Raw genomic sequence first — 23,557 nt, forward strand, 5'->3', positions numbered from 1 at the left:
TACAATAAATGCCTCTTTTATGGGCCCTAAACCTTAAATCCAGAGATCGGTCTATATGGCAGCTATATTCAAATCCGGACCGATCTGGCCAAATTTAAGAAGGGCGTCGAAGAGCCTAACCAAACTCACTGTCTCAAATAAATGCGTCTTTTATGGTCCCAAAACCAAAAACTTAGATATCGGTCTATATGGAAGCTGTATCCAAATCTGGACCGATCTGTGCGATATTGCAGAAGTATGTCAAAGGGCTTAACTTAACCCACTGTTTCAAATTTCGGCGACATCGGACAATAAATGAGCATTTGATGGGCCCAAAACCATAAATCAAGAAATCGGTCTATATGGCAGCTATATCGAAATCTGAACCGATCTGGACCAAATTGAAGAAATATGTCAAAGGGCATAACACAACTCACTGTCCCAAATTTCAGCAAAATCGGATAATGAATGTGGCTTTTATGGGCCTTACACCATAAATCGGAGGATCGATCTATATGGCAGCTATATCCAAATCTGGACCGATCTGAGCCAAATTAACGAAGAATGTCGATGGGCCTTACACAATTCACTGTCCCGGATTTCATCAAAATCGGATAATAAATGTGGCTTTTATGGGCTTAAACCCTAAACCGGAGGCCTAAGACAACTCACTGTCCAAAATTTCAGCGAAATCGGATAATAAATGTGGCTTTTATGGGCCTTAGACCCTAAATCGGAGGATCGGTCTATATGGCAGCTATATCCAAATCTGAACCGATCTGAGCCAAATTGACGAAGGATGTCGAAGGGCCTGACACAACTCACTGCCCCAAATTTCAACAAAATCGGATAATAAATGTGGCTTTTATGGGCCTAAGACCCTAAATCGGCGGATCGGTCTATATGGGGGCTATATCAAGATATAGTCCGATATAGCCCATCTTCGAACTTAACCTGCTTATGGACAAAAAGAGAATCTGTGCAAAATTCCAGCTCAATATCTCTATTTTTAAAGACTGTAGCGATGTGTTGCAAACGGAATGACAATATGAATATACCCCCATCCTTCGATGGTGGGTATAAAAAGGCGGGTGAAGGTGGACCAATATTAAACACCACGTTTCCTCAATAGAATATTCGAGATATCTGATGCGGGTATTGCCTTTTGGAGGTTCATGCTACACGGATGGATCAAAGCTAGAGGATAGAGTGGGCCTGGGGCTCTGCATTGAGAATCCAGGGACTGAGATCTGTTTTCGACTGCCTTACCATAATATGGTTCTGCAGGCGGAGACCCAGCCAATCAAGGACTGCGTTAGGTGGTGTGGCGTTAACACGAGGACGTAGAGTGTGAACATCATAATGGACAGGAAACTGGCCGTCCGTGCAATAACAACTAGAACAGTAAGGTCACGCCTTCTCTAAGAATGGTACGATTCGCATTGTTTGGGAGCCATGTCATGGAGGAGTTAGTAGGAATGAAAGAGCAGACGATTTGGCAGTGAATACTAGGGGCTAGCGGTCTGCCGTCAAAAATCAATCTTGGTTATCATGGGATGCTTAGCTGAGATCTACCGGGCGCGCCCGCATAAAAACGAAGCTTTAAACTATCCGCAACCTGGATAGTGAAAAGCTTTGTTTTTATGCGGAGTAGCTGCAAATGCGGCCGCGGGCAAACAGCGATTTCGAGAGGAGGATCTCAGTGAAGGGTCAGGGGGCACTGACTCTTACCTAAATACTGAGTGCCAATGATACTTGAGAGAACAAGGTGAGTTTTTGGCGCCTTTAAATAATAAATGACCAACATCAGCGTCCATTCCCAGGTAAAGGGCGGCTGGAGGCGAAGGTCGGATCTTGGAGCAAGCGGCTCGCAACACCCAGAAATGTACAAAGCCCATGTGGGGCGCTGGGCCAGTGACCCGTGAAATTACAAAGACTCTGAGAAACAAAAGAATAGAAAAAGCGGACCCTCCTAATGTGGACGACCCACGCAAACGAAAAGAGAACCATGATTAGCAGATCTGTACCTGGAATGTCCGGACCCTCTATAGAGAAGGTGCAGTATACGTACTGGCGCATGTATTGGAGAAGCACAAGGCAGATATTACCGCCTTGCAGGAAGTGCGATGGGCCGGGAATGGCTGTGGACTTGTTGTTAGTCGGAGACTGAAACACCTTGTCTCCAGCTTTACTCTGGTGGATGAGAGGCTAGCCTAAATCCGCACAAAGGGCAAATTCTTCAACATCGGCCTTATTTGTGCCGATGCCCGATGGGAGAAAAGGTCGAGCAGACCAAGGATATTTTCTATAAGCGCCTAGAGAGAAAGAATACGACCGCTGCCCCGATAAAAAAAATCGTTTTGGGAGATTTTAATGCAAAGATAGGGAAGGAAAATATCTTTGGTGCAACAGTCGGAAAATTTATTCTACACGAAGAAACTTCTCATAATGGATTTAGACAAATAGATTTCGCCGCGGCAAAGAATATGGCAGATAGCAGCACCAGATTTCAACATCGAAGGATTCACACGACCATATGGTTGTCACCCGATGAAAACACAAGAAACCGAATTTATTATATTGTAATAGATGGAAGGTATTCCAGCGCGTCCGAGGAGCAAACATAGATTCGGACCATTACCTTGTTGAAGCAAAGGTTCGCACCCACTTGAGCATGGCGAGCGGGCGAGAAAAGTACGATCGGACACTGCACGGAAGCTGGACATTGAAAAGCTGCAAACACAACAGATGATAACGGTATACTCCACTCGACTGACCTAACTGCTTGATGAAAGCAATCCTTGTCCCGATGATATAACGGCGCAGTGGCAAACCATTTCCCACTCCATGCAAAATGCCGTGAAATCCGTACTTGGGTACCGGAAGCTTCCCCAAGAACCCGCTGGTACGACCAAGATTGTCGAGATGTATCTGAAGCCAAGAATGCGGCATATAGAGCAACCCTGCAATCAGTAGCAACGCGCCGGATAAAGGAGAGGTATCGGGAGAAAAGGAGAGTGGAGAAACGCCAATGTCGCAGAAAGAAGAAGGAAATGGAAAGACGTGGCTGTGAGCGAATTGAGATGTACAGAAGTCAGAATGAAGTCCGGAAATTCTACCAAAGAAGCAAACATCAAACCAATGGCTTTGGTTCAGGTACATCCTCCTGCAGAGACCAAGAAGGAAATCTGGTAACTGACACAGATAGCATGCTGAGGATATGGAAAGAACAGATACCGCAGAACCAATCAATGATGATGGTATAGAATGTTTACCTCCTAGTCAGAATGAGGTCCAAGTTGCAGTGACACGACTGAAGAACAACAAGGCAGCAGGAACCGACGGGTTACCCGCTGAACTATTTAAAACCGAAGGCGACACGCTGGTAAGGCGTGTGCATCAGCTTATCTGCGCAAGAAGAACGCATACCCGATGATTGGACCCTCAGCATACTATGTCCTGTGCACAAGAAAGGAGGCCAGATGGAATGTGCCAACTACCGAGGAATATGTCTCCTCTTCATCGCATAAAAGATACTCTCGAGCGTACTGTGTGAAATATTAAAACCTAAAGTCAATGAATTATCTCATTGCCCCTATGGGTTCTATCAATGTGGCGTAAGACCTGGCAAATCCACCCTGGACCAAATTTTCAGACTGCGCCAAATCCTTGAAAAGACCCGAGAAGGACAAATCAACACCAAACATCTCTTTGTTGACTTTAAAGCCGCTTTCGATACCCCTTTACGTTCAAAGGTATTTCAAACCATGTCTGAGTTTGGTATCCCTGCCAAATTAATTAGACTCTGCAGGATGACACTTGCTGATACGCGATCCTCAGTAAGAATAGGAAAGAATCTCTCGGAACCATTTCATAGCAAACGAGGTTTCAGGAGGCAGCCTATCGTGTGATCTCTTTAATATCCTGCTGGAGAGATTATACGAGATGCAGATGTGAATAGATATGGCACTCTAATTACAAGAGAACACATGCTACTCGCCTATGCCGACGACATCGACATCATAGATCGGTCAGTAGTTGGAAGTAGTAACTACAGCCTTTCAAAGAATCAAAATAAAGTCGGTGAAAATGGGTTTGGAAGTAAATGGAGATAAAACAAAATAGATGGTATCAACTCCCAAACGCCCTGTACAATCGATCATATAAAGAAAATGGAGAAAGTTGGGAACCATAACTTTGAGATAGTCAGCAAGTTGATCTACCTCGGCACCGCCGTAACCGAAACGAATGATACCCGTTTTTAAATACTTTGGATTAAATAGTCACAAATAGAAACAAGGCCACCTCTCGACAGACAAAAATTGAAAAATACAAGACACTAATACTACAATTCTACTTGCTTGGATTGTTTGAGAGAAAGATTCTTCGTAAAATATATGGATCAGTTTGCGTTAATGGAGAATATAGGCGTCGTTTGAACCACGAGCTGTGTGAGCTGTATGACGACGATAGCATAGTTACACGTATCAAAACACAACGGCTGCGTTGGCCAGGTCATGTTGTCAGAATGGATGAAGAAGCTCCTGCAAAGAAGTCTTTTGAAGGCAAACACGGTGGTACACGCAAACCGGGAATACCAAAAGCCCGATGGAAAGATCAAGTGGTGGGAGACACCTCGAAACTTGATGTCATAGATTTTAGAAGGATCGCAGAAGATCAAGGCGCTTGGAAGGCTATTCTGAGTTCGACTAATTGGACAAACGGTCTGTTATAGCCAATTAAAGTAAAGTTAATTAATAAATAAACAAAAAAATTAAAGAATGATGAGACGTTGGAGCATTTACTATGTCATCGGCCGGCTAACAGACACCCGACATAAACCGAATTAAGGGCGTGGAATGGAAACAATTATGAATTTTCTTAGTAGTACGGAATTTCTGACTTCTCGCGGTTACTTTTTATAATTTAGAGCATACAACACGCCGATTGCTGACTTAGGTGTACGTTTATTATAGCACGGGGCGGAAAAATATCCGCATGCTGTTATCAACCTAACCTTAATTGGAATCGGCTTTAAAATTTAGTAGCACATTGAAATAGGAACAGTTTTCCGCTTAACATTTTGCGGAATTACTCAGGCAAATTAAAGAGTTTGTAGTTTTATGCAAAACCCCATATACAACAAATAAAAGCGGGCCGGGCCGGGCCGAATCTTATATACCCTCCACCATGGATCGCATTTGTCGAGTTCTCTTTCCGTCATCTCTTCTTTGGCAAAAAAGGATATAAGAAAAGATTTGCTCTGCTATTAGAGCGATATCAAAATATGGTCTGGTTTGGACCACAATTAAATTATATGTTGGAGACCTGTGTAAAATGTCAGCCAATTCGAATAAGAATTGCGCCCTTTGGGGGCTCAAGAAGTAAAATAGAGAGAAACATTTATATGGCAGATGTATCGGGCTATAGACCGATTCAGACCATAATAAACACGTATGTTGATGGTCATGAGAGGATCCGTCGTACAAAATTTCGGGCAAAGCGGATAATAATTGCGACCTCTAGAGGCTCAAGAGTTCAAGATCCCAGATAGGTTTATATGGCAGCTATATCAGGTTACGAATCGATTTGAACCTTATTTGACACAGTTGTTAAAAGTAAGAATAAAATACGTTATGCAAAATTTCAGCCAAATCGGAAAGGAATTGCGCCCTCTAGAAGCTCAAGAAGTCAAGTCCCCAGATCTGTTTATATGACAGCTATATCAGGTTATGAACCGATTTGAACCATACTTGGCACAGTTGTTGGATATCATAACAAAATATTATGTGCAAAATTTCATTCAAATCTGATAAGAATTGCGCCCTCTAGAGGCTCAAGAAATAAAGACCCAAGATCGGTTTATATGGCAGATATATCAAAACATAGACCCATATGACCCATTTACAATACCAACCGACCTACACTAATAAGAAGTATTTGTGTAAAATTTCAAGCGGCTAGCTTTACTCCTTCGGAAGTTAGCGTGCTTTCGACAGACAGACGGACGAACATGGCTAGATCGACGTAAAATGTCGCGACGATCAAGAATATATATACTTTATGGGGTCTCAGACGAATATTTCGAGTAGTTACAAACAGAATGACGAAATTAGTATACCCCCATACTATGGTGAAGGGTATAAAAATAGATAGGCTGTAACCATTACAAATCAATGCTCCCATTAACGTACATTATCCAAAGGCATTCCTCAAGCATCCATTCTTGGCTTTATTCTGTTCTTTATTTATATACTCGAAAATCATCTCCCCGGTGTTTTAATCAACTGCAATACACAAAAGTATACTGACAATGTGCAACTATGTATATGTTGCAGCAAAATAATGAGATTTTCAAAAATTTGTGTCTAACATTAATTATGATCTGAATATAGTCTGCAGCTGGGCGAATAATAATACACTAATCGTAAATCCATTAAAGTAGAAAATAGTACGTCATTACAGACATATTAGGTGGCCTGAATTATATAAACACAAATTTTAAAAATACTCAATAATTCTGATTGTAACTTGGTATAACCATTTATTGTACATCTCGACTAATTGCATAAGTAAGCCGTGTGACAAGATATGGGGGTTGTTGCGAAATCTATGGACAGGCCATCACTTTACACCATTTGCATGCTTTAAGAAGATTTTATTTCATCCCCAATATCGTAATATATATGGGTATCAAAATATTTCAAATTGAAATTTTGAAGATGGTCGCAGACTGAATGTGGCTATTAATGATATTGCTAAAAATATCTTTAACAGAAGATGTCACAAAAGGATATCATCATATACTCTTCAAATGTTTCAGATGTCTTTGAAGAACTACTCTAATACAAGAAGTCTTAACTTAACATAGTCAAAAAATCAATCAAAATCAATTAAAATTTGCTTTGTCCCATAGAGGGATGAAAATTAAACCAACCAACCTGTAAGATACATTTCTACGTAGCCACTACACATTTTTAGAACAATCTTCTTTCCAACATATAGGACATAAGCAATTGATATTAATAATGTCTAGCATTCATGTTTTTTTCTTAAATTTTTATTAAAAAATAGGCACCATTTAAAGTAATTCAAATAATAAAACTGTCTTCAAAACTTGGCTCAGTTCAAAAGACCATGAGCTTCCAAGCTTTTCATGTTTGCCGCTAAATACTGTTTGTATAGACGCTGTTTGCAGAAATAGTAAAAATCATACTCATGGGTAAAATTCTTCTTTATCAAATCCTTGACATCTTGATCCACTTTGGGCTTTCTTTTATTTTTATTGCGATTGGTGATTTTGTCATTGTGAACTGAAAAGAAATTCAATAAAAATGTATTACAGGAATTCTGAATGGAACTTTAGACTTACTTTCAAATAAGGTTTTGGCTCCATTGAAGAAACGTGGAATGTATTTTTCAAATACATTCAATGTAATATTGGTATCCTCCCAAGAACCTACAACGGCGTAATCACGTTCCACATGTTCCTTGGCCATTTGAACAGCAGCTGGCGAATTGAAGGGTCTATATTTGAGGTGCGGGAGAAAATATTATGCAAAGAAATAGGTATAAGAGAATAAAACGTTATAAGCCATATCCAAGAGGTGGTCAATAGAGGAGATATTTGATCTTAAATTTTGTTTCCCGACGGTTCCATGACCTTAAAAGAGACTTTTAGTTACTTACATACAGTCATCATGATGACCGCAATAAAAAAGTGACTGTCTCTTGAAATTCCCCACAAAATCCTTAACAGTAAAGGGCACATATTGACACTCTGGGTCCCCGTTGCGCACACAATCATTGAAATTCTTTTTATACCAAGATTCCGGTTGAACCGGCTTGTCAGGATTTCTGTTAAACTCAATGGCATTCTTATAGGAACCACGAACATAGTAATACCAGGATATAATCCTTTCCACAGGATCTCTAACCATGTTTATATAGATCGGTTTTGGCAATTCAAATTCATCGAAATCAAGCCAATTCACATGCTCTATATATACCGAACCCTCATCCAAATTCGATATGGTTTCAGCCAATTTTCTTTGTTCCCACTTCTTAAGTTGACGTTTATTTGTCTTATGCAGGCCTTCACGTTCAAGATAGATGTCATGGTACTTTTCAATTACATTAAACAATTCCAATAACGCCTCACTGCCTACTTTGGCGGCACGATTAAAGAATAAAACATCGATTTCGGCTTTTCGTGTATTGTTCAATCGATAGGCATTCAGTGAAGCAAGCTGAAAGCATTAGGAAAAATGAACGTCGAAATAGAATTGAAAGTATCTCCAGAATAATATATGTAGGTATAAAAATGTGTACGAAACGAAAGCGATGAAAAGAAATGATATTTTTTCACACCCTGATCAGGAAATCGCAAGATACAATTGTTGTATTAAAAATCCTATTACTTCTAAATTAATCTTCGATTTCCAGAACAAAGGGTTTGTTAAACAAATGTTACGAAAATAGAATAAAGATATCATTCTTAGTTCAAGAGTTTAAAAAAGCAATGAAAGTGCAACTTTATAGAAATGCCGACATTTTTGACACAGTTCTACATTTTGTATCAGCGAATTGGGAAAATGTTTTAGATAAGCGAATGATTGATGTAATTTTACGTCTTGGCGATTATAGATAACAAAGGTATTTGTGATATATCAAACATTGATGGTATTAACTCCAAGACACGCCAGAAGAGAACCAGATTTTTAAGTTTAGATAGGAAAGAAATAGAATCGGCTATGCAGATAAAATAGAATAAAGGAATATTCCAATGACTCCTTTATAAGGATTTTGCTGTTGTAAAAGATCGATTTCAAAGATAGACTCTTATATTTTTTTTTTGGGAATGATGATTGACAGCAAGCCGAACGAAACCCATAGACATTTCTAGCATACCCCATGGAACTAGGAATAAACATATCAAATAAATTATATGGCTGTAATTCGCATCAAGCCCGAATCGAGGGTAATAAAATGGTAAAAAATTTATTGCTATAATAAAAATGTACAAAACGAGTGTTTTCATAAAATCTGGTGTTACTTCAACAATTTCATAGCCGAACAGATTAAAATATATACATATGTAGCTAGTGGCTCTACAGGCGCTACATGAATTTATGTTAATTTCTAAGCATACCTCCAGCAATATTGTTGATTGAAGAAGAGGAATTTGTAAAATTCTTTGTGTCTAGAACCCCTTAAGAGCTATGTAAGAAATAACAATATGTTTAGTAAGCATACGTATATCCATAAGCTTTTAAATAGAGCATGTTGTAGGAAACTCACAGTATATTGAACCAATTTAAAAAAAAAGCTCAGATAATACAATAAGGTCAGATAACCATCATGCCAAACGTAACTCCTGGAAACTTTTTTACGTGCAGGTCTATATCGTTAATGATACCACAGGAATAGGGAGGTTTGTTCCAAAAACAAGTAAAATGGCGTTAAGTTCGACCGGGCCGCCTTGGGTATATATCTAAACCCACTTTCGTCTCAATCCGATGAAAATTGGATAATTTATGCACCAAAATTCTGCACGGACATTGAGTGGTCTTATAAATATAAGTCACTGTTGAATTTTGTATAAAAACACAAAACAAGTAAAAAGGCATACCTATGCCCCATAGCAGCTATATCGAAATATGTTCCAATTTGGACCAAATTCTAATAAGTACAAGTCAATGTTCAATTGTGTATAACAAAATTTTGATCGTTATAGTAGCTATATCTAAAAATAAACCGATCTGAACCATATACGACACGGACGTGGAGAAGCCTAACATAAGTCACTGTGTCGAATTTCAGTGAAATCGGACTATAAATGCGCCTTTTATGGGGCAAAGACTTGCAATCCAGATATCGGTCTATATGGCAGCTATATCCAAATCTGGACCGATTTAGGCCAAGTTGCAGAAAAATGTCGAAGGGCCTAACACAACTCACTGTCCCAAATTTTGGCGAAATCGGACAATAAATGATCCTTTTATGGCCCCAAAAACCTAAGATCGAGAGATCGGTCTATATGGCAGCTATATGCGAATCTTGATCGATCTGAGCCAAATTGCAGAAGTATGTCGAGGGGCTTAACTTAACTCACTGTGTGCGATAATTACGCCTTTTATTGGCCCAAAGCCTTAAATCGAGAGGACGGTGTATATGGCAGCTATATTCAAATCTGGACCGATCTGAGCCAAGTTGAAAAAGGATGTTGAGCTTCCAATCACAACTCACTGTCCCAAATTTCAACGAAATCGGACAATAAATGCGCCTTTTATGGGCCCAAAGCCTTAATCGAGAGATCGGTCTATATGGCAGTTATATCAAAATCTGGACCGATTTGAGTCAAATTGTAGAAGGGGCTTAATGTAACTCACTGTCCCAAATTTCAGCAAAATCGGATAATAAATGTGGCTTTTATGTGTCTAAGACCCTAAATCGGCGGATCGGTCTATATGGGGACTATATTAAGATATAGTCCGATATATATCAAGATATATTTTTGAACTTAACCTGCTTATGGGTAAAGAAAGAATCTGTGCAAAGTTTCAGCTCAATATCTCTATTTTTTAAGACTGTAGCCTAATTTCAACAGACAGACGGACGGACATGTCTAGTCAATGAAGGTAATTTACTTCAGATGGCGAACTGAACTGCATTTAGCCGTCAATACTTGTACACTATTTGTTGACTCCCCACTCTGCAATATGAACTGTTTGCGTAATAGGTGACGAAAAATATCCCAAATCTGGTCGTTGTTGTTGTAATAGTGTGTGTGTTTTATCTTTCGTCTGCTTGGTTCTATTCAATATCCATATCCAAGAACTATGTGACTAAGGTGTGGTATGTCCACAGAGATCTGGGTCTGGCTGGGAAGTTAAGTAGGTGACGTGTGGTCCCAGGTCACAATCGGGATACACATCCTGCACGTTCGCATCAAGGGTCGAGGAGGCTGCATCTGTCGAATTGTAATTAAGCCAGATTAAGTCAATTTCTTCAGGTGCAATGGCAGTCGTTCTCAACGGACAACACTGACAAGAGCGGCGTTCTGACAAATCTGAATATTATTCCACTGTGTGTCACATAGCTGACGAGACCACACTGGTTCTGCATAACTTACCATAGACCGGCCAATTGCTTTGTACGTGGTCAACAGAGAACTGCATGAGACCCACAATTTGGCACTCAATAGCCACTTTGGCCCAGGATGTGAGGGCATGCAAACAGCTGAGTAAAACTTTTTAAGTTTTGTTTTGATTTTGCAATAACTTTAAATGTCAAATGCTTGTTAAGATAGCTGTGATTGTTTCTTAAAATTTTAAAACGATGTTTTATTTGATCCCATATTACTCACATAGACAGCAAAACAGTGTTATAATGATGAAAATACAAATATAAAACACATTTGAAAAGATAAGTTGTAAAATGTTTTTATCTAAAACAACTTTGAAATTTTAAGTAATGGCATTTGTCAATCAAAATAGTTTCGTTGGGGGTAGAATTTGGTAACGCTTCCTCTTAATTGTACCATGACATTGGCCAAAGCCATTCTCAGTAACGCATGCCACCTAAGAACAAAGTTAGCTAGAAACATACACACACATATACAATTTAGTGAGCGATATCCGAACATTTTAGTAATGGTTCAGTGGAGAGTTTTTCAATTTGGTTCACGGACATTGTGTGTTGTTTGCAAATGAGGCCAAAGCAAGCAGAGGAATGAGATATCAAGTGTTGTTGAGCGGTATAGATACACTCCGCTGTTTTTTTTGCCCTTCCTTTTTATACCCACCACCGAAGGATGGGGGTATATTTATTTTGTCATTCCGTTTGCAACACATCGAAATATCCATTTCCGGCCCTATAAAGTATATATATTCTTGATCAGCGTAAAAATCTAAGACGATATAGGCATGTCCGTCCGTCTGTCTGTTGAAATCACGCTACAGTCTTTAAAAATAGAGATATTGAGCTGAAATTTTGCACAGATTTTTTTTTTGGCCATAAGCAAGTTAAGTTCGAAGATGAGCTATATCGGACTATATCTTGATATAGCCCCCCTATAGACCGATTCGCCGATTTAGGGTATTTGGCCCATAAAAGCCACATTTATTATCCGATTTCGCTGAAATTAGGGACAGTGAGTTGTGTTAGGCTTTTCGATATTCATCGTTAATTTGGACCAGATCGGTTCAGATTTGGATATAGCTGCCATATAGACCGATCCTCCAATTTCTTGATTTAAGGTTTTGCGCCCATAAAATGCTCATTTATTGTCCGATGTCGCCGAAATTTAGGACAGTGAGTTAGGTTAAGTCCCTTGACATACTTCTGCAATATCGCACAGATCGGTCCAGATTTGGATATAGCTACCATGTGGACCGATATCTAGGTTTTAGGTTTTGGGGCCATAAAAGTCGCATATATTGTCCGATGTCGCTGAAATTTGAGACAGTGCTTTGTGTTAGGCTCTTCGACATTCCTGTGGAAATTGGCCCTAATCGGTCTAGATTTGGATATAGCTGCCGCGTAGACCGATATCTCGATTTAAAGCCTTGGCCCAATAAAAGGCGCATTTATAGTCCGATTTCACTGAAATTTGATACAGTGACTAATGTTAGGCTTTTCGACATCCGTGTCGTATATGGTTCAGATCGGTTTATTTTTATATATAGCTACTGTACTTATTAGTATTTGGTCCAAGTCGGAACATATTTTGATATAACTGATATGAGACATAAGGTATGAAATTTTCACCGAATTTCGATGAAAGATGGTTTACATATATACCCGAGGTGGTGGGTATCCAAAGTTCGGCCCGGCCGAACTTAACGCCTTTTTACTTGTTTATTTTTGGATGAGAATTGCTTTTATCAGTGACGTACGTACTGTCCGTCACCGTCTGTTCAAAAGTGACAGACTAACTTCCATTTGTTTTACCCAAGCCATTAAAAACCACACAAATTAAATTGAGCTCTCATATCTTTGAAAGGTAACTGTGTGTATGTGTCTTCTATTCAGTTGTGGTTAATGTGAGTCCTCGTGCGTATTGCTTAAAATGCAAAATATGATTGGCAATCATTTTATGCTCATCGGCAAAAACACTTTCAATGTCTCAACGAATTTTAAGGAGCACTTTATGTTTTGGTCGTTGGGAGTCGTAAGCGTCAACAACGATTCTGGTATAAGGTGTGAGCGTGCCATTCGCTTCATGGCTATCGCGTGCACTTATTTTTAATGTGACTTGCTGTTGTTCTCTGGTGGTCAACAAAGTTTTTTTTGCCTATACCACGATGAACAATCGTCGGCATTCGATACGATCCCTGTTTCACTCTACTGGGTTTCGATTTCTTATCCCTAAATTTCACAAAAGGCTGGCGACTACACAGCTAATTCAGGACTCAGCGTTTCATGCCTGGATGGAGGGTCGTGTTGCCGTTGTCCTCAAATAGTTTGACATGGCTGACGGTGTCGAATGCTTTAAATAGGTTCAGTGCCACGAGGACCGTCCTATAACATGATATATGCTGAATTAAGCTTCGGCAAATGTGTGCGGTAATGGTATGCAAAGCAGTTGTTGTGCTACGCAGTCTTCGAAATCCATGCTGATGATCGGAAATGGATATTCTCCTTTCTCGGGTTCTTTTCAGGGTTCAATCAGATTTTGGGTTTAGTGGGGTCCGTGCAACGAATCCCACCACGCTCGTCTGTGAGAACCGCTACCAACGCTGAGAAATAAGGCCACGCTCGGAGTATTGAACCAGCTGGTATAAAGTGAGCGCCTTTAGTGGTCGGGTCGAGTGGTCGGTCGATGGTGAGTACTATGGGGAGGTGGTCTGATCCCAAAGAAATGACGGCTTGCCAGGATATGTCACGCAGGAGATTAGGGTATGTGATCCTTACGTAGCACATTGTATCCGGGATGTGCATTGAGGCCGATGAAGGTGCCATGATACCGGTGTTTAGTAAATGTTTCCTAACTGAATCCTAATTTCATACAACTAATTTCGGTGTTTTTTAGCAATTTTAAAATGAAATATTGAATCTTGTCAACCCCTAACGTATTATAACCTTTTAAAAAATTAAAAAAACCATATTGACCTTGAATTGGTTTATGACTTTTAAATCTTCCGTTCAAATTTGACCAATTTGTAGAATTACTTACAAACAATTGTCATTATTCCCACAAAAGAATAATACCTGGCTCTTCTGATCTTTTGTATGTTGAAGAACTTCCATAGGCATATATTGACATTCCTCATCACCGTTGCGAACACAATCATTGAAATTCTTCTTGAACCATTCTTCAGATTGAACTTTCCTATTGGGAAACTTATTAAATGCTACAGCATTTCTATATGATCCCCTGATATAGTAATACCAGGACACAACTCTCTCCACAGGATCTCGCACCATATTAACATAAATAGGTTTGGGCAAATCGAAGTCATCAAAATCAATCCAATTGACGTGTGATATATAAACGGAAGGTTCATTTAGGTCAACAATTCTCTTAGCAATTTCTTGTTGTACCCATCTCTCCATTTTGGTCCACATTATCTGATGGAGACCACGTTTATCTACCGTGAATTCATTGTAAGCTTCTAAAGCAAGGAAAAGTTCCAGCATGGATTCACTGCCAACTTTAGTAGCGCGATTAAAGAATATGATATCAATGTCCGCTTTACTGGTATTATTTAGACGTTGGGCGGATAGAGTGGATAGCTGAAAAAAGTCAAATTTACAGTTTTGAGTTGCATATGAAGCAACATGTAAAGAAGTACCTACATAGGAAGCGCTTTGTAAGGCATTTAGAAGCACATTATATACAAACATGATTAGAGGAAAGAAAGGAAAAAAACAACAAAAGTTTCAAAATCACACATAGGCTAAAAATTTTTATGAACTGTCAACCGTTCTCTTGATTATGGCTTTTTGATTAGTTTTGAATTCATACCAGTTTCTACTTACAAGCAATTGTCATTATGACCACAATAGTATAACGATTGTCTTCTCTGATCCTGATACTTTTCCCTGACGTTCATTTGCACATATTGACATTCTTCATCTCCGCTGCGAACACAATCGTTGAAATTCTTCTTATACCATTCCTCTGAATTGACTTTTCTTTGGGGGAATTTGTTGAAGAAGATCGCATTTCGATAGGATCCTCTGATGTAATAGAACCAAGAAATAATTCTTTCCACTGGATCACGCACCATATTCACATAAATCGGCTTGGGCAAATCGAATGAATCGAAATCGATCCAATTGACATGTGATATATAAACAGAGCCTTCTTCCAAATCCGCAATTCTCCTTGCGATTTCCTTTTGCTCCGATCTATCCATTTTTGGCTTAACTAACTGTACTAGACCCCTTCTGTCAACATAATAATCATTATAGTTTCCTAAATCCAAGAACAGCTCTAGCATGGCTTCACTACCAACTTTAGTTCCCCGATTGAAAAATACAACCTCAATGTCTGCCTTGCGAGTATTATTCAGTCGTTGAGCCGAGAGAGCAGAAAGCTGTAAGAATGAAGGATTTTTTTTGGGTGTAGACAAAAAATTTTGTTTTAAATTTTTGAATTTTGACAAAACTTGTGGGCTACTTTTGTAGCAAATTATAATGAGGGTATGTTAAACCATTTTCAGTTAAATTTGGAAGGGAAAATTGAAAAAACCAGCAATAAAATGAAAACGTGCACCTTCACCACTTTGATCCTTAAAAGGAAGTTTAGGATAGAATTTTTCTGTAAATTATATTTATGTTCTCTCTCATAGTAAATATACGTCAGATTCGGCAGATGTTAAGGATACAGCGAAAATATTTTTGTTTGTTTCTCTTTCGAGACGTGCTCAATGATCGGAGATACAAATGGAAGCCAAAGATAGCAACACTCACCAACCACAATGGGACGCGTTTCGTCTTTGGTTAGAAGACTTTTCAGCCATATTAGGTGTGATGGCTTCAAGGGCCGTGCATTGGTATGTTGTATTTGAATCGTATTAATAGCGAAAACGCATCTATGATACAATTACCCCATTAACCACACTCGATAACCCTGTCTATTAGCTGTACTTTTCCTAATGCATGTATTTTTGTGTAATGACAGACATTGTTTCTGTGACAAATTACACTTCATCCGATGGTTTTGAACGCTAAGACAACGACAATGGCTCCCGCTGTTGCTCCGTGTGCCCAGGTTCGAATTCTGGCCAGGCTCTGCCGAATTTTTTATTTTTCAAGTTTTTTGCCTATTAGGGCGAGATCATTAAATTTTACAATTTTTGTTTGTTTCTCTTTCGAGACGAGCTCAATGATCGGAGATGGAAACAAAAATTATAAAATTTAATGATCTCGCCCTAACAGTCAAAAAACTTGAAAAATTTAAATATTTTTGGCCAAACTGTAAGTTTACTAACCAAAAATAAGGAACTAAAAACAAAGTTATCTAATTTCCAACCATCAATAGAAATGTTTTCTTTGGTAAAGATTTTTTTTCATATATATATATATGACATAAACTTTGTGTCCTATTATTAAATACATATTTCTAAAACAGACTGGAAATGTGTTACTAATAGGTTGCAACGCGAACTCTTCCTAATAAAGTACGCTTTTTACCAAGTGTTCTGTTAAAAGTCTGTGTACATTTTCCCTATATTGGGAATCTCCCCGGTTTTTCCTTGGCTGATTTTCTTTCTCTATCTTCGAAAGACCCCCGTATTGCAGTCATAATACTTTTGACAATGTCTTCAATACTTGGATAATGTAAATTATCTTGCCCAAGTTTTCTTCTGAGTAGTCTTCCGATTTTTTCTTTTTCTAGTTGGTTTTCAACTTACAATTACATTATTAGATTATCAGAGCGACTAAACGTTCCTCCTGGAAGCTTTTCTGAAAATAGGTCGATAGCATTAATGACGCCTTTATGATGAAAAGTTTCTTTCGAAAACCTATGTTCAACGGAAATATTAGTAGACGACATGGGAGTGAGAGCACAGACAACGAGGACATGTTGAGATTTTTGATGAAAACACATTTTCCACAGGATATTGACGGGGGGTTGTACCAAAGCTTATCATTACAAAATTTTTTATTTAAGTCATCTGGACCCGTTAAAAAATTCTCCGAACCGAGACTGTGGGTCCCATGACATAAATATATTGGGATATTTTGTCGCCACTCCTCTGGGTGACCACCATAAATTATGGATGTTGAATAAGGAGGGTTTTAAACACGTCTTCTACCAGACGATGTTATAATACTTCTATGGTGTAAGAAACCGAATCAATAAATCAAAAAAGTCGAGAAGATCTCGAAGATGGCTACTACTGGGTTAGACCTAGGGGTTTCCATTTTAACCCAGAGAAGGCTGCAATTTGACTGTTCACGAAGAAGATAAAAGTGGGTCAATTTGACGCTCCATGTTTCCTCATTAAAACGATTTCGATATCTGAATCCATCAAAAGAATGAGTTTAGACAGGAAACTGAATTGGACGGAACTCTGGTATTGCCATCTGATAGTTCATGCTACACGGATGGAACAAAGATAGAGTACAGAGTGGGCTTGGGGTCTACATTGAGAACGTGCTGAGATCTGTTTCCGACTACTTGACCATAATATGTCCTTGCAGGCGAAAATTCGGGCGATCACGGAATGCGTGAGGTGGTGTGGTATTAACGCCATCAGGGCAATAATAATCAGGACGGCAAGGTCAAGAACAGTCTTAGAGTGTTAGAAGAAGATAAACGCATTCTCTGAGGATGGGCCTGCACCAAAATTATTTTGTTTCAAGAAAAAAATTTAAATTAAATTTATTCTAAACACAAAATTTCGGTAAAGTTTTTTTTTTCTTCAGGCCCGCCTCAAAATTATTTTTTCTTAAAGGCAAAATTGTAATGAAATTCTTACTAAAAACAAAATACTTTTTTGGTTTGTTCGGCTCGAAGTCATGAAAACAATTGTTAAATAACTGATGTTAATGTTTTTGAAAATTTTTTATTGAAAGTTTTTTTATTGAAAGATCCAATATTTCGAAAACCACCGGTTTGCTTCCTCAGGGAGTTTCACAGCAATTTTTATACATTAAAGTTTATCCGTTTGTCAGAAGGAGTGTTTATTATATGCAACATTTCTAACATGTTTCTACGTTTGTAAAAACAAGTAAAAAGGCGTTAAGTTCGGCCGGACCGAACTTTGGATACCCACCACCTCGGGTATATATGTAAACCACCTTTCATCAAAATTTGGTGAAAATTTCATACCTTATGTCCCATTACAGTTATATCCAAATATGTTCCGATTTGGACCAAATACTAATAAGTACATTAGCTATATCTAAAAATAAACCGATCTGATCTAATATATAAGACACGGATGTCGAAAAGCCTAACATAAGTCACTGTGCCAAATTTCAGTGAAATCGGATTATAAATGCGCCTTTTATGGGGCAAAGACATTAAATCGAGATATCGGTCTAGATGACAGTTATATCCAAATCGGGACCGATTTGGGCCAAGTTGCATAAAAATGTCGAAGAGCCTAACACAAAGCACTGTCCCAAATTTCAGCGAAATCGGACAATTAATGTCGCTTTTATGGGCCCAAAACCTTAAGTCGAGAGATCGGTCTAAATGGCAGCTATATCCAAATCTGGACCGATCTAAGCCAAATAAACGATGAAAGTCGATGGGCCTTAAACAACTCACTGTCCCAAATTTCAGCGAAATCGGATAAAAAATGTGGCTTTTATGGGCCTTAGACCCTAAATCGGAGGATCGGTCTATATGGCAGCTATATCCAAATCTGGACCGATCTGAGCCAAATTGACGAAGGATGTCGAAGGGCCTAACACATCTCACTGCCCCAAATTTCAGCAAAATCGGATAATAAATGTGGCTTTTATAGGCCTAAGACCCTAAATCGGCGGATCGGTCTATATGGAGGCTATATCAAGATATAGTCCGATATAGCCCATCTTCGAACTTAACCTGCTTATGGACAAAAAAAGAATCTGTGCAAAATTTCAGTTCAATATCTCTATTTTTAAAGACTTTAGCGTGCTTTCAACAGACAGACGGACGGACATATCTAGATCGCCTTAGATTTTTACGCTGATCAAGAACATATATATACTTTATAGGGTCGGAAATGGATATTTCGATGTGTTGCAAAGGGAATGACAAAATGATTATACCCCCATCATTCGGTGGTGGGTATAAAAATATCAAAATACTGAAACTTAGATAAGCGCAAAGATAATCACATTTTAAAGGATTTGGGGACTAGAATCGGCTTATAAATAGTGTGGTGGCAGTAACAAATTTAGCTCTGCATTTGTGACCAAATGTAACTCCTGCACCGAATAGCAACCACAATTTTCATTAAAAAAAAGTTGAGGTATCTTACCAATTTCACAGTAACAGAATATTTTGACAATTTTTCGATTTCGAAAAAAAGGTGGGGTAGGCTCCCACCCCTGTCACGGGGAGTAATAGGGAATGAAAGAGCAGATGATTTGGCAGTGAAGACCAGAAGTTAAATGTTTAATCCGAAGCCTTTCGGTTCGACACTGTCTTAGTTAAGGACATGGGTGATGAACACGCTTGTAACACGCATGTTACACTGTGGAACCACAAAACGGTCGGTAGGATGGAAAATCCCATGGAGAAATCCGGATAATAAGAAGACGAGGCTATTTCTTAAAGGAAGTAAGAAGGAGGTTAGTGTGACTTTCGGCATCATAACGGGACCCATTGGACTACGAACTCACTTATGCATAAGCGGTGCGGCAAGTGATAGCATGTGTAGGGCATGTGGGGAAGTTGATGAGAGCTTTTCTTATGTCATTGCCCGGCTTTCGTGGCTAACAGACACCGGCACTTAGGAGGGGACACAATTCCAGATCCGATTACTGGATTCGAAGTATGCCCATTGTGGCATGGGGAGGATTAATATCCGCACCCTCTTTCAACATAACACTTACGTTTGTAGCAACGTAGGGATATTGGCTGCTGATATGTATGTATATGTTTCATCCTAATTTTTTGCCAATACTCTCTAAACGTTTTTTTCTATAACTGCCACAATGCAGAGTATGGTAGATATTGGTAACCTTTCGAAATAACAAAACCTATATTTCATTCTCATATTTTCTTAATTTTTGTTTTCATTTCTTCTAACGATATGCTTATGATAAGTCTAAATTAGCTTTTTAGTTTAATTTCAATAGAGCTTTGTTGAGAAATGATAGTTTATTTTTTTGTTCCTCCATCTCCAGTTCGACCAGTTGATTCTTTTTTAAAGCAAAATACTGTTTATGCAAACGTTGTCGACAGAACTGATAGAATTCAATTTCACGTGTAAAATTACGACGAACCATATTTTTGATTTCTTCACTGATGTGGGGTTTCATGGGATTGTCGTTTTTGTGATTGGCATAAAGATCCACTGAGAAATGAAACAAAATGTTCTTTGTAGGAATTTTTTTTTTCGAAAATAATCCAAAAACTTACTATAATATAATTTGGAAGCTCCCATGAAATAGCGAGGTATATAATTTTCAAAGACCGACAAAGTAACATTGGTATCTTCCCAAGTGCCAACCACAGCATATTCTTTTTCTACAGTGCGTTTGGCCAATTCCAAAGGTAGACGTGTATTAAAGGGCCTTTAAATGAGAATTAAGTCAAATTAACGGTGATATTTCTACTTAACTTCCACTTACATGCATTTATGCTCATTATGTCCACAAAAGAACAAAGTCTGACGTCTGTGATCACCGGTACGCTCAAATCCAGAGCCCTCAATATAAGTGCATACCTTGTCCTTATTTAAGACACATTGATCGTATTCTGTATTTGCCCATTTTGGATTGGGCATGGGTTTATTTCTTTGCAATCTCTTCGGCACAAAAATCCATGGAGCCCTTATATAATAGTACCAACTTATCACTCGTTCCACAGGATCCCTTACCATATTCATGTAGATAGGACGTTGCTCATCATATTCGGTAAAATTCAAAAAATTCACATGGCTAACGAAGACAGTGCCTTCATCCAAATTGCCAATATTGTCAATGGTATTTTCGATTTCGTCATCCTCAAGCAGGGCCCTAATGCCTCCGTTTTGCTGATCTACATTCACTTCAAAATCATGAATTTTTCCCAGTTTATTAAGCAAATTTATCATTTGAACACTGCCGGTTTTTGGTACACGATTATAGAAGAGAACATCCGTTTGGGCTCTTTTGGTATTGTTCAATGCATCGGGATTAAGGGTATAAAGCTGGGGATGTTCAGAAAATGTCGAAGTAGAAGACATTAGTATAAACAACGAAGTTCAAACTAAATAAATGAGGCGTGGAGGGATGTTCATTTTGCCAATGGACCAGCTTACCCATGCGATATTGATATTAATGATTCCTAAGCAGATATTCATAGAATTGTTTTTTTTTTTGTTTTGTATGTAATAGCAAAGTTTTGTTATAGTTCTTTTACAATTAACATCAAACCAATTAAGCGTAAATTTAATGTAAATGTAAAAATGAAGTACTTAGAAATGGAGTTAGATTTCATTATTTTGATTGATTTCTTCGATGCATTGAAGAAATACCATAGAGAAGAAAAGGAAACTTTGTACTGGAAAGTTCAATATAACCGATATATTCAAGAACAATTATTGGGGAAAGAAAACTATGATTAAAGTAATCGACATTCAACAAACACATTCTTGTAAAGTAAGCTGCATTACTACTTTAATTTTGAATTATAGAAAAACATGCGTGCCACAGTAAGGCAAAAAAACATAATAACAAGTCAGTCAGTGTGATTGGAAGACAACACAATGTTGTGAATATCGGTTAGAAAAGATTTTTTTTGGAATGACGCAATATCAAGGAAGCGTTTTTTTCCTAAATTGCAAGTAAATGTTCATAATTTGTACGATTTTGTACTTAACATCAAAAATTGTATACTAAATCTTTAAAATCTCGCCCTTGAATTAATGACGCATTTTTTTTTTAACTTAAGTTGAGTTGACTTTATATTGCATTATATCAATTTTGAGATAAAGAATCTGTCTTTTAATTGAAACAGACCATATAACTTTGATTAAAAGTCTAAACTAGCATTGATGTTATTAAAAAATTTTTGCAAATTAATTTTTATACCCTCCACCATAAGATGGGGGTATACTAATTTCGTCATTCCGTTTGTAACACCTCGAAATATTCGTCAAAGACCACATAATATACACTTTATTCTTGATCGCAATGACATTTTAAGTCGATCTTGCCATGTTCGTCCCTCCGTAAGTCGAAAGCATGCAATCTTTCGAAGAAGTGAAACTAGGCGTTTGCAATTTCGCACAAATACTTCTTATTGGTGTCGGTCCATGTTTTGATATAGCTGCCGTTATCGCATCGTTTTAGTATGGCAACCAACAACTGTGCCATGTAAGGTCTAAATCAGTCTAAAACCTGACATAGCTGCCATATAAACCGATCTTGGGTCCTGAATTCTTGAGCTTCTAGAGGACTCTTATCCGAAATTTTGCAAATAATGAAATTTTGCACATAATGTCCTTATTATGAGGCTCTTATATGATAAGGCCATTTTAATAATTATGGAAATTTTGGAGTGCAACTTGAGTATTAATCTTAGTAACTTTATTGAGTTTAAAAAATCAAATATGGTGCCAGGTTTCCATAACTTTTCTATTCAAAATGTTATCTAATGGCTCCATATTCGTGGAGAACACTAGAAATTTAAGTAATAGATTTTTCATTGTTATGTGATAACATTCTAAACTGGGTATAAAGTGCTTTCTTGAATCGTGATCGTTCCATTTGATCTCAAAAAGTAAATCAAGGGATCAGTTTATGTGCGTCCTTTTTATACCCACCACCGAAGGATGAGCGTAAAAATCTAAGACGATCTAGACATGTCTGTTGAAATCATGATACAGTCTTCAAAAATAGAGATATTGAGCTGAAACTTTGCACAGATTTTTTTTTTGTCCATAAGCAGGTTAAGTTCGAAGATGGGCTATATCGGACTATATCTTGATATAGCCCCAACACGGTGAGTTGTGTTGGGCCCTTCGACATCCTTCGTCAATTGGGCTCAGATCGGGCCAGATTTGAATATAGCTGACATATAGACCGATCCTCCGACTTGGGGTCTTAGGCACATAAAAGGCGCTTTTATTGTCCAATGTCGCCGAAATTTGGGACTGTAAGTAAAGTTAAATCCTTTGACATACTTCTGCATTGGGGCACAGATCGGCCAAGATTTGGATATAGCTGCCATATAGACAGATCTCTCGGTTTTAGGTTTTGGGGCCATAAAAAGCACATTTATTGCCGCAATTTGTGACAGTGAGTTGGGTTAGGCCCTTCGACATTCTTCTTCAATTTCACTCAGATCGGTCCAGATTTGGATGTAGCTGCCATATAGACCGATATCTCGATTTAAAGTCAAAAAAGGCGCATTTATAATCCGATTTAACTGAAATTTGACACATTGACTTAGGTTAGGCTTTTCGATATCCAT

General features: G+C 38.3%; 1 protein-coding gene across 2 annotated transcripts in view; it reads right to left on the minus strand.

The window, feature by feature from the left end:
• LOC106095086 (heparan sulfate 2-O-sulfotransferase pipe-like) overlaps window positions 1–23,557 on the minus strand; it is a 507,727-nt gene that overhangs the window by 42,282 nt on the left and 441,888 nt on the right. Inside the window, exons 4-6 of one of the 2 annotated variants that reach the window (XM_059363929.1) lie at window positions 7,669–8,228; window positions 7,352–7,506; window positions 7,022–7,292 (exon numbers count right to left, since the gene is read on the minus strand). The exons of the other annotated variant lie outside the window; for it this stretch is intronic. Coding sequence (XP_059219912.1) covers window positions 7,102–7,292; window positions 7,352–7,506; window positions 7,669–8,228 — 906 coding nt within the window. The 3' untranslated portion in view covers window positions 7,022–7,101. Of the gene's footprint in view, window positions 1–7,021; window positions 7,293–7,351; window positions 7,507–7,668; window positions 8,229–23,557 lie in introns of those variants that run through there. 2 annotated transcript variants of the gene reach the window in all.

This window comes from Stomoxys calcitrans, chromosome 1 (genome assembly GCF_963082655.1).
Source record: "Stomoxys calcitrans chromosome 1, idStoCalc2.1, whole genome shotgun sequence".
NCBI classification, from domain to species: domain Eukaryota; kingdom Metazoa; phylum Arthropoda; class Insecta; order Diptera; family Muscidae; genus Stomoxys; species Stomoxys calcitrans.